The sequence below is a fragment of the Zootoca vivipara genome, chromosome 4, assembly GCF_963506605.1.
Source record: "Zootoca vivipara chromosome 4, rZooViv1.1, whole genome shotgun sequence".
NCBI lineage: Eukaryota > Metazoa > Chordata > Lepidosauria > Squamata > Lacertidae > Zootoca > Zootoca vivipara.
In genome coordinates, this window is record NC_083279.1 from 100,865,406 (window position 1) to 100,882,507 (window position 17,102).

General features: G+C 47.4%; 1 protein-coding gene across 1 annotated transcript; it reads left to right on the top strand.

Annotated features, from left to right (window-relative positions):
- Nucleotides 1–519: 519 nt before the first annotated feature.
- Nucleotides 520–16,542, top strand: LOC132592088 (zinc finger protein 420-like). Its single transcript, XM_060274184.1, has 3 exons — nt 520–995; nt 2,012–2,728; nt 14,081–16,542. Exons 1-3 carry the CDS (start codon nt 962–964, stop codon nt 14,695–14,697), a joined length of 1,368 nt encoding a protein of 455 aa, XP_060130167.1. The 5' UTR covers nt 520–961; the 3' UTR covers nt 14,698–16,542.
- Nucleotides 16,543–17,102: the final 560 nt, after the last annotated feature.

Genomic DNA, 17,102 nt, shown 5'->3' on the forward strand with positions numbered 1-17,102 from the left:
GGCTCTCCCCCCCCCCCTGGGAAGGCATCCATTAAGTGAGATCTAACAGCCTTAAAGCTGTTGGCCCTGACATTAATTTTATAATCCTTCTCCCTATTCTCTGTTTTGAATCCTTGTTTCTTTTTTCAGGGAAAGGATCTCTTTGCAGAAATGGGCCAGATTTCTCCGTTGGACACTAGACAGAGGCAGCTGGGTAAGGAGGGAGAAGTTTTTTTCTCCGTTTAGTCTCATTCTGTTGGTTTTCCAACTCATATGTGGGTTCTTTTCATACAGTCATACCTTGACATCCGAACACTTAGACTTCCGAAGGTTTCGACTTCCGAAGTCGATAACCCCCAGAAGTCCTTTCGCCCGCAGAGCAGCACGCACGGTCGGCGCAGGCGCCGTAGCGGCACTTTGAGAACCAAAAACCTTGACTTACGAAGACGGCCGCGGAACGGATCGTCTTCGTAAGTCAAGGTACCACTGTATTTTGTTGGGGAGATAGTTGGGGCCCAGAGGAGGGGAGATATTTTTTTTCACAACTAACATCTGAAATGCGCCCCAACATCCAAATACTCTCAGCAGGAGAGACTTTCTCAAAGGCCCCTCTGTAGTTTGAGAGTCACTGATTCACCTGTGAGAGAAGCAGGCACTCTGGGCCTCCCCCTTACCTTTTTCCTCTTGCAGGTGACACAGTGATACTGGCTAGACCTCTTCATCCATCTTTACATGGCGACAGAGGAGAAGCAGCGGCTGTGGAACCAGATCAGGTCAGGGAAACTGCCTTGTGGGGACAGAGGCCAAGGGCTGGAAATATGTCTTAGGTCAAGGAGTGGTGGAGAACAACAGTGTTGTCTCAGAGGAGGACATTTCCCTTTTCTTTTAGGGTCCAGTGTGCTTTGAAGATGTTGCTGTTCATTTCACAGACGAGGAGTGGGCGTTGCTGGATTCTGACCAGAGAGCTCTGCATAATGACGTCATGGAGGAGAATTGTGGGATCGTGGCCTCTCTTGGTAAGGCTCCCTGTGGGGTGGTCATATCTGCCTGGAAATTTAAAAAATACCTTCTTGTGATGAACCTCCTATATTTTCACAGAGATCAACAGCGCCCCCTTAAAACACCTGGGATTTCAATAATAATAATAATGGGCGGCTTCCAACAACCATTAAAATACAATAATCTATTAAACATTAAAAGCTTCCCTAAACAATAGTAAAGGTAAAGGGACCCCTGACCATTAGGTCCAGTCGTGACCGACTCTGGGGTTGCGCGCTCATCTCACATTATTCGCCGAGGGAGCCGGCGTATAGCTTCCAGGTCATGTGGCCAGCATGACAAAGCTGCTTCTGGCGAACCAGAGCAGCACATGGAAACGCCGTTTACCTTCCCGCTGTAGCGGTTCCTATTTATCTACTTGCATTTTGATGTGCTTTCGAACTGCTAGGTTGGCAGGAGCTGGGACCAAGCAACGGGAGCTCACCCCGTCACAGGGATTCGAACCGCCAACCTTCTGGTCAGCAAGCCCTAGGCTCAGTGGTTTAACCACAGCGACACCTGGGTCCCTAAACAATATTCCCACAATAAACCTTGAACAGTAAATTACTGTTTTTTTCTGCGAATGTTCTTCCTTGAGTTGCAGCATATTAAACAAGAATCAGGCTGGTCTCAACTGCCCAGGCCATTTTAACTGTAAACTTCAGAGTTGTTAGGGAAGTTGAAGTAGCTTCTGTCAGGCTTTCAGTTTTTGTTTTTCCTCCCGTCAGTCTTTGGCTGTCCAAAGAGAAGACTGACATTGGAAATGGAGGAGAAGCCATGATGGAGCCAAACAAAATCCATTTGAGAGAAGAGCCAGGCTTATCGAATCACAGGTTCCCGTAAGGATGTCAGTTGATCCGGGTTAATAAATGTACCCAACACTTCAGTAAAACCTTCCATCTAACCCACTTGTGTTATTCCTCTATTACCAGTGTTAACAAGTATTCTTCATTAATTTCTTCCTGAGGCTCTAATCCATTTCTCTTCATTGTAGATAATGATGGACTGGAAATTAAGAACAAGGGTGACCATGACAAAATCCCCACAATGGAAAAGCTGTATAAATATCTTGAAAGTGGAAAAAGTTCCCATTTCACTTACCATCAAAGAAATCCCACTGGGAAGAAAGCATATCAGTGCATGGAATGTGGAAAGAGCTTCAGGAAGAGCTCCAATCTCATTTCCCATCAAAGAATTCATACAGGGGAGAAACCGTATCACTGCATGGAATGTGGAAAGAGCTTCAGTCGGAGCTTCTCTCTCACTTCCCATCAAAGAATTCATACAGGGGAGAAACCATATCGGTGTGTGCAATGTGGAAAGAGCTTCAGTACGAGCTCCAGTCTCACTTCCCATCAAAGAATTCATACAGGGGAGAAACCCTATCAGTGTGTGGAATGCGGAAAGAACTTCAGTACGAGCTCCAATCTCACTTCCCATCAAATGATTCATACAGGGGAGAAACCACATCATTGTGTGGAATGTGGAAAGAGCTTCAGTCGGAGCACCGATCTCATATCCCATCAAAGAATTCATACAGGGGAGAAACCCTATCAGTGCATGGAATGTGGAAAGAGCTTCAGTCGGAGCTTCTCTCTCACTTCCCACCACAGAATTCATACAGGGGAGAAACCCTATCAGTGTGTGGAATGCGGAAAGAGCTTCAGTACGAGCTCCCATCTCACTTCCCATCAAAGAATTCATATGAAGGGTGGAAATAACTTTAGTATACAACTTTATGCTGCTCTGCCTGAGAGTGTTTGGGAGGACTGCTCCCCCGAAAGCCTACTTTCCACCTTGGGCCCGGGGGCAGGACCCATACTCCCCTACAGCTTTTGAGGCTCCTAGGAAACCTGGAACAGTGCCGCTGCTGCTTTGCTTGTAATTTTGATGTGTCTGTGTTTTTGCTTTTTATTTTTTTATTGTTTTGGTTGTTTCTTGTATTGGTTTTAATTTGATTTTAAGGGGAGGGGTCAGGGCTGCCTGGGAGTGGGCCCCAGCCAACAAAATGGCTGGGGCAGGTTCCACGGGGGGGGGGGGGGGGTTGGCACTGGGACAACCAATCCCAGTGATCACGGGTAGGAGGAGGAGTTACGCTAAGACCAGACCATGTCATTACCGAGGAGACAGATTTAGTCGTTGCCTGAGGACTATCCCTGCCTCAGGGTCTGGTCTTGACCGGATGGATACTAGAATCGGCAAGGGTTACCCACACGACCTGAAGGTACTGCTGTGCAATGCAAGGTCAATGATTCATAAGACCACTGCCATCCATGACTTGATTGTGGATGGAGGACTTGACCTGGCATGTGTAACAGAGACTTGGTTGGATGAAGCAGATGGGCCTGTCCTTGCTGCTGCTTGTCCACCAGGTTTCTCTTACGCTACCTTGTGGGTGGGCAGGGGGGGGGGGTTGCAGTGATTTTTAGGAAGTCCTTAGTTTGCACCAGGCGTCCTATTGGGAAGACCCAGTTCTCTGAGTGCATGTTCTGGAAGTTGGGCAATAGGGGCAGTACAGGATTCCTTTTGGTGTACCGACCTCCCCGCTGCACCAAGGATTCCCTGCCCGAGCTGCTTCAGATTGTGGCAGATGTTCTCCTGGAGACACCTAGTTTGGTTGTCCTAGGGGATTTTAACATCCATGCCGACACAACCTTACAAGGGGCTGCTTGGGACTTCGTGGAAAGCATGGCCTCCATGGGGCTGTCCCTGAATAAGTCTGGCCCAACCCATAGCCACGGACATGCCTTGGACCTGGTGTTTACCTCTATGGATATTGGTGATCTGACACTAAGTAAAAGCGAAACTAAAGAAGTGCCATGGTCAGATCACTACCTGGTGCAACTGGACTTCTCCACGACCCTTCCCCTCTGCAGGGAGGTGGGACCGATTCGGATGGTCCGCCCCCGCCACCTAATGGATCCAATTGGCTTCCAGAGAGTGGTAGGGGATACTTTATCCCATGTTGATGGCCTTTCAGCTGATTCCCTGGTGGCCCGCTGGAATGTGGAGTTAACCAGGGCTATTGACTGTTTGGCTCCGAAGCGCCCTCTCCAATTGCATGGAGCCTGGACAGCCCCGTGGTTTTCCCCGGATCTGAGGGCAATTAAACAATCGCTGAGACAGCTAGAGCGCCGGTGGTGGATAACTCATTCTGAATCTGACCAGGCACGGGTTAGAGCTCAATGTCAAGCCTACCAAGTGGCGATAGCGACGGCTAAGAAGACTTTCTTCACCGCCTCTATTGCATCTGCTGAAAACAGCAGCAGGAGACTTTTTCAGTTGGTTCGCAATTTAGCGGAATCACGTGCTCCATAAGAGCACAGTATGGGTCACATGATCTCCTGCAATGATTTTGCAAAGTTTTTTTTACAGGTTTTGGGCTGTTTGTTTTGTGTTTTCATATTGTGATTTTATGTTTTAACCTTCCTGAGAACTGTGGGTGTAGGGAATCGGAGCCAACTCTTAGAGGGTGAGGGGTCTTTGCCCCCAAAAAATATTTGAGGGTGCCACCCCCCAGTTGATAGGCATTCCCATTAAAATGGCATGCATGCACCACAGCATGTGATAGATTATGCGAGGAGGGGCTTACTAAACCCCTTCTATATTTTATTCAATTTGGCATCCCTGGTATAGGGCGGTATAGAAATTAAATAAATGCTTATATAAAATAAAACTGTCTTGGTCGCCTTTATTAGCACATGTTCCAGCTTGTCCATATCCTCCTTATTATCATTTGAAAAATTTATGTGCCCTTTATCTGAAGATTTCACGGTGGTTCACAACATAAACAGACAGGTTGAAAGAATGTATTTCTCAAAAACAAGTCAAGGCAGAGAAATCTCTCCTTCTTTTCTTTTCTTTTTTCTTTTGGATGGAATTACAAACTTTGTTGATCAGGGGACTGCTGTGGAAATAGTGCATGTTGATTTCAGTAAGACTTTTGACAAAGTCCCCTGTGACATTTATGTGAGGAAGCTGGTAAAAGGAGGACTGAATGAGGTAACTTTTAGGCGGATTTGACTGACCGAACCCAAAGAGGACTCCTTCATGGTTCCTCCTCATCCTGGGGGAAAGTGACAAGAGGGGTGCTGCAGGGTTCTGTCCTGGGCCTGTTGTTGTTCAACGTCTTTATAAATGACTTGGATGAAGGAACTGAGGGGATGCTCATCACATTTGCAGACGACACCAAACGGGTCAAAGATCAAAGGCAGTAATAGTACCACTTTATTCTGCCTTGGTCAGATCCCACCTAGAATACTGTGTTCAATTTTAGGCACCACAATTTAAGTATCTGTTTGAAGGTCCTGTGTGAGTGCCTGGAGGCGGTTGGAAGATGGATGGTGGTTAACAGATTGAGGTTGAATCCTGACAAGACAGAAGTACTGTTTGTGGGGGACAGGAGGCGGGCAGATGTGGAGGACTCCCTGGTCCTGAATGGGGTAACTGTGCCTCTGAAGGACCAGGTGCGCTGCCTGGGAGTCATCTTGGACTCACAGCTGTCCATGGAGATGCAGGTCAATTCTGTCCAGGGCTGTCTATCAGCTCCATCTGGTACGCAGGGTGAGACCCTACTTGCCTGCCTCTTGTAACCATTGCTTTCTGAGAATTTATATTCTGTATCAAGAAAATAAATAAAAACATTTTTTAAAGGAGGTGGGCAAATCATGTGTACTCTTCCATTAATCTGCTTTTTATACAATAAATTTGATACGCCCAATATTGATATAGACCCGCCTCCCCCACTTTCTGCTGTTGCTTATGAGATGAAGTCCTAGCTCCGCGATAGAGCCAGACCCCGCGAGGGACCTCCATTTCTCAATGGGAAGCCAGTTGGGATCATCGGCATTGGACAGCTGCCAATCAGCGATTGCAAAACAGCGCCCCCCCCCCAACTATCTGCGCTTCAGCAACGGAAGCCGATTAGAAGCTGATTAGAGAGGCCGGGATCAGGTCAGGTTCTGGCAAGCGAGAGAGGGCAGAGCTGGGTGTACTCGGCTTTGCAAGGGTTAAAGGGAAGCGAGCTGCCTTCCTAGAGAGGACAGGAAGCAAGGGGGATTCCCAGGTCCTCCAGAGCCAAGACCCCTCCCTCCCTCCCCAGTCCTCCTTTCCTGCTTTGGTGTCTCTCCTTCAAAGGCTGCATCGCTGTCCCTTCACTCCTGGGATGGTCGGGTGAGTCTCCTCTCTCCCCCCCCCCGAGGGTGCAATGGGGAGACGGGGGGGGGTCCCCAGGTGCCTGGGGGGACAAACCCAAGTCAGGGAGGAGAGGGTTCTGCCAGGGAGGAGGGGCGAGGTCTGCAAGGCTCTCCTTCCTGGAGATCAGAGGATCCCAAACTCCCGCGAAATCTCCCTTCTTCAAACAAAGGAGTCCCTGGGACTTTAACTCTGTGTGACGTCGCTCAGTGTCATTGCACAACAGAGGAAACATGTGCAAATGGTTTTCCAAAGCTGGAAGGGGAGGTGGACTAGGAAGCCCCACCCCCAAGAAACCCACAGGGAGGGACAAAAGGTGGGAAAGAGAGACCAGGAATAAAGAGAGGGATCCCAGCCCATAGTCTGGCTGCTGCATTGCAAACCAGTTTCCCAGTCGTCTCCAAGGGCAGCTCCACACGGAGGCCACTGCAGCAATCCCCTCGCACCCAGAGCATGGCATCCCAGGACCACATCCTCTCTGTCCCAAAGGGATTCTTGCTGGAAAACCAGTCGAGCCGGAAATGGGCGCTGCTACTCACTGAGACTCCAGGGACCTTGGCATTAATGGCTGTGTGTGTGTCAAGCTACCGTATCTAATAGAATAATAATACTAAATTACCTGCCTAAATTTCAAGGGAGATGTATTGGGCCCCACCCACCTGGCCCTCAGTGGGTTGGCCAGATACATACCTGGCCTTCAGAGCAAAGAAAAAGGGACCCCACCCTAGGAGTCTGTCTTGAGAGTGGATGAGAGGCCAAGTGCAAGAAAAGGAGACAGAAGCAGAGGGGTGGGGTTGGGGTTTGGGGCAACTCCTGAGGACCCCCGGATGAGGACCCCCACTAGAGCCAAGCATCCATTTTTCACAAGATAGAAATGATTCCCTTGTCAGTCAGTTCTGATTTCATGCATTGACTGGAAGGCAGGAGAAACCAGGCTGATTCATCTCCCATAAATCCCTTCAGTTGCCTCCACATTTTTGTATTGCTAGAGGGCTAGAGACTTTCTTCTTCTTCTCCTCCTCTTCCTCATCCTCTTTCTTTTCAGAAAGATAGCTCACGGTTTGGGCTGTGGTGCAGTCCTACACTGGTTCCCAGCAAGACTCATCCATGCTTGCTCAGGGAACCATTTTCTTCTCCTGATATTATACAATTTTTGTAACAGAACAATGTATTTGCTTTGTGGGATTTGCTACAGCTTCTCATTACAACAGACAGAACTTGGCAGAAGACAAAAGGGTTTCTTCCGGTCTCTTAGAGGCTTCGTGAGACCACAGATGGGTGAGCGAGACTCAGCTGGCCCTGGAGCAGGAAGAGGCCATGGCATCCAAACTGGGAGCAGTGGGGGATTCTGGGAAAACTCTGTGCAGAAGATCCTGGGTGAGGAGGACACCCTCCGCTCAGAGGTGCAGAGCCAGCAGTTGAGGCAGTTCTGCTGCCAGGAGGCCAAAGGACCCCGAGAGGTTTGCAGCCGACTCTACCACTTTTGCCACCAGTGGCTGAAGCCAGAAAGGCACACGAAAGCTGAGATGCTGGACCTGGTGATCTTGGAGCAGTTCCTGGCTGTCCTTCCCCCGGAGATGGAGAGCTGGGTGAGGGAATGCGGAGCGGAGACCAGTTCCCAGGCGGTGGCCCTGGCCGAAGGTTTCCTCCTGAGTCAGGCAGAGGAGAAAAAGCAGGTGAGAGAGACTTTCCTCTGGATACTCTCAAGGGACTCCAAACAGGATGGAGAACATCCCATAATGCTCTACTAATGGACCATCCTTTTTCTGGGAAGGCATCCATGGAATGAGCTCTAACACCCTTAATTATTTTGTCTTTGTCATTTTCCTTCTAACATTTCTCAACATTCCTTCTCTGTTTTGAATCCTTGTTTTTTTTTTCAGGAAATGGATCATTTTGCAGAAATGGACCTGGATTCCTGTGAGGCAGAGAGGCCTCCGTTGGACACCAGAGAGAGGCCACTGGGTAAGGAGGAAGGTGGCTTCTCTCCGTTTGGGGTCATAGAATCATAGAGTTGGAAGAGACCACAAGGGCCATCCAGTCCAACCCCCTGCCAAGCAGGAAACACCATCAAAGCATTCTTGACATATCTCAGCAGGTCAGGCTTTCTCAAAGGCCCTGTTTCAACTGTGAGAGAAGCAGGCACTCCTGGCATCCTGCTTACCTTTTTTCTTTTGCAGGTGACAGAATGAAGCCAGCAAGACCTCCTTATTCACCTTTTCATGGGGGCAGAAGGGAAGCAGCGGCTGTTGAACCAGATCAGGTCAGGGGAAGCTGCCTTGTGGGGACAGAGGCAGAGGGATGGAGCAATGTCATGGACTGGTTGGGCACAGAGGAATGGTGGGAGGAGGCAGCCGGGGAACCAGGAAGGAAAGATAGCTGAGAGCCCAAGAAGTGGAGGTAGAAGAAGGATGGGCGGTCAGAATAGGAAGAGGGATGAAACAGTTGCTGAGACGGCTAGAGCGCTGGTGGTGGAAAACCCGTTCTGAATCAGACCGAACAAGGGCTATGGAGCTAGAGCTAGAGCTCAACTTCGAACCTACCAAGTGGCAATGGTGACGGCGAAGAGGACCTTCTTCACCGTTTCCATTGCATCTGCAGAAAACAGCAGCAGGAGACTCTTCCAGGTGGTTCATAATCTATCAGAACCACCTTCGTCATTGGGGCCTAGTAAAGACCCCAAGATCTCCTGCAATGCTTTTGCAAAGTTTTTTGCAGATAAAGTCGCTCAGATTCGGAAGGAGGTGGACTCCACCGTGGGAGCAGGGCCGGGGCGGGAGAGCCCTGTCTAGTCATGTTTCATGGGATGTTACCTGTGAGGATGTGGACAGGCTGCTTGGATGAGTGAAACCGACCACCTGTCTCCTTGACCCTTGCCCATCCTGGTTAATAAAAGCAAGCTGGGAAGGGCTGGGTGATGGGCTCCACAGGGTGGTGAATGTTTCTCTCTGTGAGGGAGCCTTCCCAGACCCGCTGAAAGGCGGTCATTAAACCGCCTCTTAAAAAAACATATTTAGACCTGGCAAATATGGCTAATTATCGCCCAATCTCAAATCTACCATTCTTGGGCAAGGTGATTGAGCGGGTGGTTGCTGAACAACTCCAAGCACACCTGGAAGAAGCGGATCACCTGGATCCCTTCCAGTCGGGAAGGGATCATCATGGGACTGCCTTGGTCGCACTGGTGGATGATCTCCGGCGAGCTAGGGACAAAGGTGAGAGCTGTTTCCTAGTTCTGCTGGATGTCTCAGCGGCCTTTGACACCATTGACCATAACATCCTTCTGGACCGTCCAGAGCAGTGGTCCTCAACCTTGGGCCTCCAGATGTTTTTGGCCTACAACTCCCATGGTCCCTAGCTAGCAGGACCAGTGGTCAGGGATGATGGGAATTGTAGTCTCAAAATATCTGGAGGCCCAAGGTTGAGGACCACTGGTCTAGAGGGGTTAGGAGCTAGGGGCACTGTTATACAGTGGTTCCACTCCTTCCTTCTGGGCCGTGTTCAGAATGTGGTGTTGGGGGATGAGTGTTCAGACCCCTGGGCTCTCACTTGTGGGGTGCCTCAGGGTTCCGTCGTCTCCCCCATGCTTTTTAATATCTATATGAAGCTGCTGGGAGAGATCATCAGGGGGTTTGGGCTGGGTGTTCATCAGTATGCGGATGATACCCAGCTCTACCTCTCAAATCAGAACCAGTGAAGGTCCTGGGTGAGTGCCTAGAGGCGGTTAGAGGATGGATGGTGGCTAACGGATTGAGGTTGAATCCTGACAAGAGAGAAGTACTGTTTTGGGGGGGCGGGCGGGTGTGGGGGACTCCCTGGTCCTGAATGGGATAAGTGTGCCCCTGAGGGACCAGGTGCGCAGCCTGGGAGTCATTTTGGACTCACAGCTGTCCATGGAGGCGCAGGTCAATTCTGTGTCCAGGGCGGTTGTCTACCGGCTCCATCTGGTATGCAGGCTGAGACCATCACTGCCCACGGACTGTCTCGCCAGAGTGGTGCATGCTCTAATTATCTCCTGCTTGGACTACTGCAATGCGCTCTACGTGGGGCTACCTTTGAAGGTGACCCGGAAACTGCAATTAATCCAGAATGCGGCAGCCAGACTGGTGACTGGGAGCAGCCACCGGGAACACATAACACCGGTCTTGAAAGATCTACATTGGCTTCCAGTACGTTTCCGAGCACAATTCAAAGTGTTGGTCCTGACCTTTAAAGCCCTAAATGGCCTCAGTCCTGTATACCTGAAGGAGCGTCTCCACCCCCATCGTTCTGCCCGGACACTGAGATCCAGCACCGAGGGCCTTCTGACGGTTCATTCGTTGCGAGAAGCCAAGTTGCAGGGAACCAGGCAGAGGGCCTTCTCGGTGGTGGCGCCCGCCCTGTGGAACGCCCTCCCATCAGATGTCAAAGAAAAAAACAGCTACCAGATTTTTAGAAGACGTCTGAAGGCAGCCCTATTTAGGGAGGCTTTTAATGTTCTGCCCGGACACTGAGATCCAGCACCGAGGGCCTTCTGACGGTTCCCTCACTGCAAGAAGCAAAGTTACAGGGAACCAGGCAGAGGGCCTTCTCGGTAGTGGCACCCACCCTGTGGAATGCCCTCCCATCAGATGTTAAAGAGATAAACAACTACCTGACATTCAGAAAACATTTTCTAGACAGCCCTGTTTAGGGAAGTTTATAATGTGTGACATTTTAATGTATTTTAATCTCTGTTGGAAGCCGTCTAGAGTGCCTGGGGAAAACCAGCCGGATGGACGGGGAATAAATTATTATTATTATTATTATTATTATTATTATTATTATTATTATTATAACTTAGTGAGCTGGGAGAGTCTGTGGCAGAATGCAGTCCAGAATCAGAGGCAGAAGAGGGAGGAGGCAAGAGGGAGGAGGGAGGTGGAGAGGAAGAGGTGAGTCAGGAGAAGGAGGAGCCACAGGTGTCTCCCTCTCCTTCTGCCAGAAGCCACCCTCCCTGCTTGTCTCTCAGAGCCAGGAGACCCCCTGCATGGCAGGAATCTCTGCTAGATCATCCAAGACAGATGGCTATCCAAAATAGGCTTATTTTATTTCTAGATTGAGCACTGAATGCTAAAATAGGCTTCTAAGCAGTGGGCAGACAATTACAAATAGTGGCCAGGATTCACCTAACCAGCCCTACCCGCTGCAAAATGGGGCCTGCCCCCCACTCCTCCCCCTCTCCATGCCCCCATGAACCCCTTGAATTTGGCTCTGGGGCATTGGGAGGAAACTCCCCAGAACAGCTCACCAAGAGAGGAGAAAGTGGATCTTTCCATCAGGCAAACTGGAATGCTTGCGTAGGCAGAATGACTTGAAAAACACAAGGTGGGGAGTACCACCTATTTGTACAAAGACGAATACTCATAATTCAAAGGCAGAATAAAATAAACATCCATAATTAAAATGGGCAGCAAAGCAATCCTATTGAAACAACACAGCAAATAACAGGAAGGAAAGAACAGAGCATTGTGTAGCAGATCATATTTCTGCTGTCTCAGAGGAGGACATTTCCCTTTTTCTTTTAGGGTCCAGTGTGCTTTGAAGACGTCACTGTTCATTTCACAGACGAGGAGTGGGCGTTGCTGGATCCTGACCAGAGAGCTCTGCATAAGGACGTCATGGAGGAGAATCGTGGGATCATGGCATCTCTTGGTAAGGCTCCCTGTGGGATCGCCATATCTGCCTGGAAATTCAAAAAATACCTCTATTTGACAAGCCTCATATATTTTCACAGAGTTCAACAGCGGCCCCTAGAGCTCTTGGGAACCTAACACCCCCACAATAAACAGCAAATTACAGTTTTTTATTTGAACAACCTTCCTCAAATTATTCCTTTTTCTGCCACGATTGGGCTGCTCTGAACTGCTCAGGCCATGTTAAATGTCAGCTTCATAATTGTTAGGAAAGATAAGTAGCTTCAGGTTTTCTGTTTTTGTTTTTGCTCCTGTCAGTCTTGGGTTGACCAAAGAGACGCCTGACATTGGAGATGGAGATGGAGGGGATGCCATGACTGGGCCAAACAAAATCCATCCCAGAGAAGAGCTAGGCTTATTGTATCTCAGGTAGTAGTAGCAGTGATGATGATGATGATGATGATGATGATAGTAATACAGTGCTAACTCGGTTTACCAACTTGATCTTTTCCAGAACAGGAATGTTCTTAAATTGAGGTACCACTGTAGTAATAATAATAATGTTCATTTATACCCTGCCCATCTGGCAGGGTTGCCCCAGCCATTCTGGGCGGCTTCCAACACATATATAAACATGAAAGATAAATAATATTCTGATCCCATATAAAAAGAACATTAACTTTAAAATGAGTAACTTATACTACCGGTAGTGCCAAAATTGTGGAAACCTTTTCTGAAAAGTGTATTTCTGAGGTTTGATGGCTCACACGAAAGCTCATACCAAAATAAAAAACTTAGTTGGTCTTTAATGGAAGGAATTTTTTTATTTTGTTTTGACCAGTCCTTGCACTGAACTTCACATTATATTTCACCATGTCATCTTGTATACACCCATATGATGTTATGTAGGGAAAGTCTCTCCATCCTTCGATTGTCACTTGCCTTTCTGCACCTTTTCCTGCCTTTACCAGTCTGATTTTGTAGTGACTTAGTCTCCTTATACCTCTTCAAAAATATAGAAAGGCCAGCTTTGGTTGTTTTCCCCAATCTTTTTTCTAATTTCTTCATAACTGTAGGCTTGTTCACTTAATACTACTATTTTACATCGCTTTCTGGGTGACCAGTCAACTCTTTGTGCCATTTCTATAATTTTATTATGTTCTACAAACTCACTGGAGTTGACTGGAGGAGACTCTTGAGAGTCCCATGGACTGCAAGAAGATCAAACCTATCCATTCTGAAGGAAATCAGCCCTGAGTGCTCCCTGGAAGGACAGATCGTGAAGCTGAGGCTCCAATACTTTGGCCACCTCATGAGAAGAGAAGACTCCCTGGAAAAGACCCTGATGTTGGGAAAGATGGAGGGCACTAGGAGAAGGGGACGACAGAGGACAAGATGGTTGGACAGTTCTCGAAGCTACAAACATGAGTTTGACCAAACTGCGGGAGGCAGTGCAAGACAGGAGTGCCTGGCGTGCTATGGTCCATGGGGTCACGAAGAGTCGGACACGACTAAACAACAACAACAACAACAACAACAACAACACAAACTCACTAAATTAAAGAACACAAAAAACCCACCAACTTGATAGCAATCACATAACACACTGACAAAAGTCCACCTAAGCAAGTTGTGCTTCTTTTTTCTGGTTATTTGGCTATACGTTTTGATAGAATACAGATAATTGAACAAACTTTGTTGCTTTACATTAATGATTAAATTACCTTTACATTGGTATATAATTTTATGGTATTATTCCAAAAGAAGTGGTATTTTGAGACAACAAACCTCTGAAATACACTTGTTTCCAAAAGGCTTCCGCCATTTTGGCCACTACTATATATCAAACTAAGCAACATTCAACAATCCATCAGAATCTAATGATAATATGCTGGTTAATGACAAATCACAAAGGTAATGAACACACACCCAACTCCCTTCAGTTCTTCTGCATTTGTCCCTGAGGCTCTAATCCCTTTTTGTCTCCATTGCAGATTGTGATGAATCGGAAATCGAGAACAAAGGTGACCACGACGAAATCCCCAGAGAGGAGAAGCCACGTAAAAACTTGGAGTGTAGAGAAAGCTACAGTCAGAGCTCCCATTCCACTTCCCATCAACAAAATCTTATTGGAATTAAAATTTATCTGTGCATGGAATGTGGAAAGAGCTTCGGTCAGAGCTGCGATCTCACTTCCCATCAAAGAATTCATACAGGGGAGAAACCCTATCAGTGTGTGGAATGTGGGAAGAGCTTCAGTCACAGCTCCTCTCTCACTTTCCATCAAAGAATTCATACAGGGGAGAAACCCTATCAGTGTGTGGAATGTGGAAAGAGCTTCAGACAGCGCTCCGATCTCACTTCCCATCAGAGAATTCATACAGGGGAGAAACCCTATCAGTGTTTGGAATGTGGAAAGAGCTTCAGGAAGAGCTGTGATCTCACTTCCCATCAGAGAATTCATACAGGGGAGAAACCCTATCAGTGTGTGGAATGTGGAAAGAGCTTCAGTCAGAGACCCCATCTCACTTCCCATCACAAAATTCATACAGGGGAGAAACCCTATCAGTGTATGGAATGTGGAAAGAGCTTCAGTCACAAACAGCATCTCACTTCCCATCAGAGAATTCATACAGGGGAGAAACCCTATCAGTGTGTGCAATGTGGAAAGAGCTTCAGTAATGGCTCCCATCTCACTTCCCATCAAAGAATTCATACAGGGGGAAAACCATATCACTGTGTGGAATGTGGAAAGAGCTTCATTGATAGCACCAAGCTTACTTCCCATCAAAGAAGCCATACAAAGGTCGGAAAAACCATTATACAGCTTTAGGAGCCAGGCAAATCTGCACCTTCTTAACCAGGCCTTTGGCTGATTGACATCTGTCCATAAGCTTTAATTAGCTTGTGTTTAAGTAAACAAAGTTACTGGTCCAGTCGCGCTTCCGGACGTAAATCTTCCATTTCAGCAGAGCTTTTTAGCACAACGGCAAAGAGTAAGGATTAGTCAGCAAGAGTTGTAAATGCAGGAACTCTGGAGCAGGTTGCAAACTCAAAAAGCTTTATTTAGAAAAACGTAGCCAGGAGATAAGGCAGACATCCTTCATCTCTGGCCAAGTAAAAACTTAAACAAAACTGTGCCTCAATGCACAAACTTGAGGCATGACTCCTACACACAGCAATCAAAACTAAGAGATAACACTACTGAGAGAAATAACGCTCCTAAGAGAAAGAGCACATGCAAGGAACTGACTATTTATACAGGCTGTCTTACATTCCCGGATGTTTAATTAAGCTCAGCTGCTCAGTGTTCAGGGCGATTAGTGTAACTTAACCCTTTAATACCAACACCCCCTCTCGCTCGTGACACTGAGCTGTAACAAATTCAGACCTGAACAGAAATCTTGATGTGATTGCAAACTTAAAGCTTTTGTAAAACCATCTGCGAGATTATCTTTACTTAACCCTTTAATACCAACAACATCTAATGCCCTTTTAAAATGTGGTGTTTTGTGCTTTTATGTTTTGTTTTTATTTGTAACCATCCTGAGACCTGTGGGTTTAGGGAATAGGTGCCAACTCTTAAAGGCCTAGGGGTCTTTGCCCCCCCCCCCATGAAATATTTGAGGAGGCCATCCCCCAGTTTTTTGGGTTGTTTCCCCCCCCCCAACGCAACCTTTTATTCTTCTGCAACTTGCTGTACCATTTCTCTTTCAATTTGCCCTCTTAAAAAATAAAATAAATAAACGCACAAAGGTCATGAGGAGAACAAAATATAGGAAAATACAAACATGGACAGGTCCTGTGTTTGCGGGCAAAACACAAAAGTTCCTTTAAAGCAGGGTTTCCCAAACTTGGGTTCCCAGCAGTTCCCAGACTACAGTTCCCATCATCCATCCCCATCAGTCCTGCTATCTAGGGATGATGGGAGTTGTAGTCCAAAAACAGCTGGAGACCCAAGTTTGCTTTAAAGGGAAAGTACGCGGGCCCTCTAATACCCTCTGCTGGCCAAAAGCATTGCCACACAATCTGAACCACCCCCAGTACTGCTAATTGGAATTTATAGATCGCAAAATTGAAGTTTGATCGGCACTTCAACCTCTTGGGAGCTTCTAGGTACTTTCTGCACCACCTAGAGTACCCATGGAATTGTGGCTTCTACTGACAACACACATGGGAGAACAAATGAAAGACAAACACAATGGGCAGGAAAAAACCTGGAAAGGGCCATACCAAATGGACATCCGGTGTGAAGAGGTAACTTTTCCCACTGCTGAACAATGCAAAAAGTAGAGGAGATGAAATGCTAGAAGTGTTCTCAGGGGCAAGGGGAGCTGCTGGTAAAATGAACTTCGGGCTCAAAATATTACTTTTTAAAAAGTTGCTGCCATTATAGGCATTGCCATTCAAATGGTGTGCATGGATCATGTGATTGATTGTGCAAGGCGGGTCTTACCTGGGCCCCCACCAATATTTTATTCAAGTTGGCACCACTAGGTTGGGTGGTTTACAAATTAAATAAATTAATTAATCGCCTTCCTTTACACATGTTCTGGCTTGCCAATATCCTTATTTATTATCATTTTTATGCCCTTCATCTGAAGATATCGCAACATAAACATTTAGATTGAAAACCTGGCTTTCTCAAAAACAAGTAAAACCAGAGAAATCTCTCCTCTCTTTTTTTGGGGGGGGGGGATGGAGTTGATCACGGGACTGCTGTGGAAATAGTGCATCTTGATTTCAGTAAAGCTTTTTACAAGGTCCCTGCGATATTTATGTGAGGAAGCTGGTAAAATGTGGGCTGAATGAGGTAACTGTCAGGTGGATTTGACTGACAGAACCCAAAGAGGACTCCTTCGTGGTTCCTCATCATCCTGGGGGGAAAGTGACAAGAGGGGTGCTGCAGGGTTCTGTCCTGGGCCCATTGTTGTTCAACGTCTTTATAAATGACTTGGATGAAGGAACTGAGGGGATGCTCATCCCATTTGCAGACGACACCAAACGGATCATAATGGTGTTTTCTCTCGTCTTCAGCAACAGACAGGGAGACAACTGTGCAAAAGCACAGCAGAGCGGAAGAGATACCGTATTTTTCACTCCATAAGACACACTTTTCTCTCTTAAAAAGCAAGGGGAAAAGTCTGTGTGTCTTATGGAGCGAAGTCTGTGCACGGCTCTCATTTTGCGTGCAGCGTTTAAGCCAGGGGTAGGCAACGGATGCGGCCCAGTCGCCTT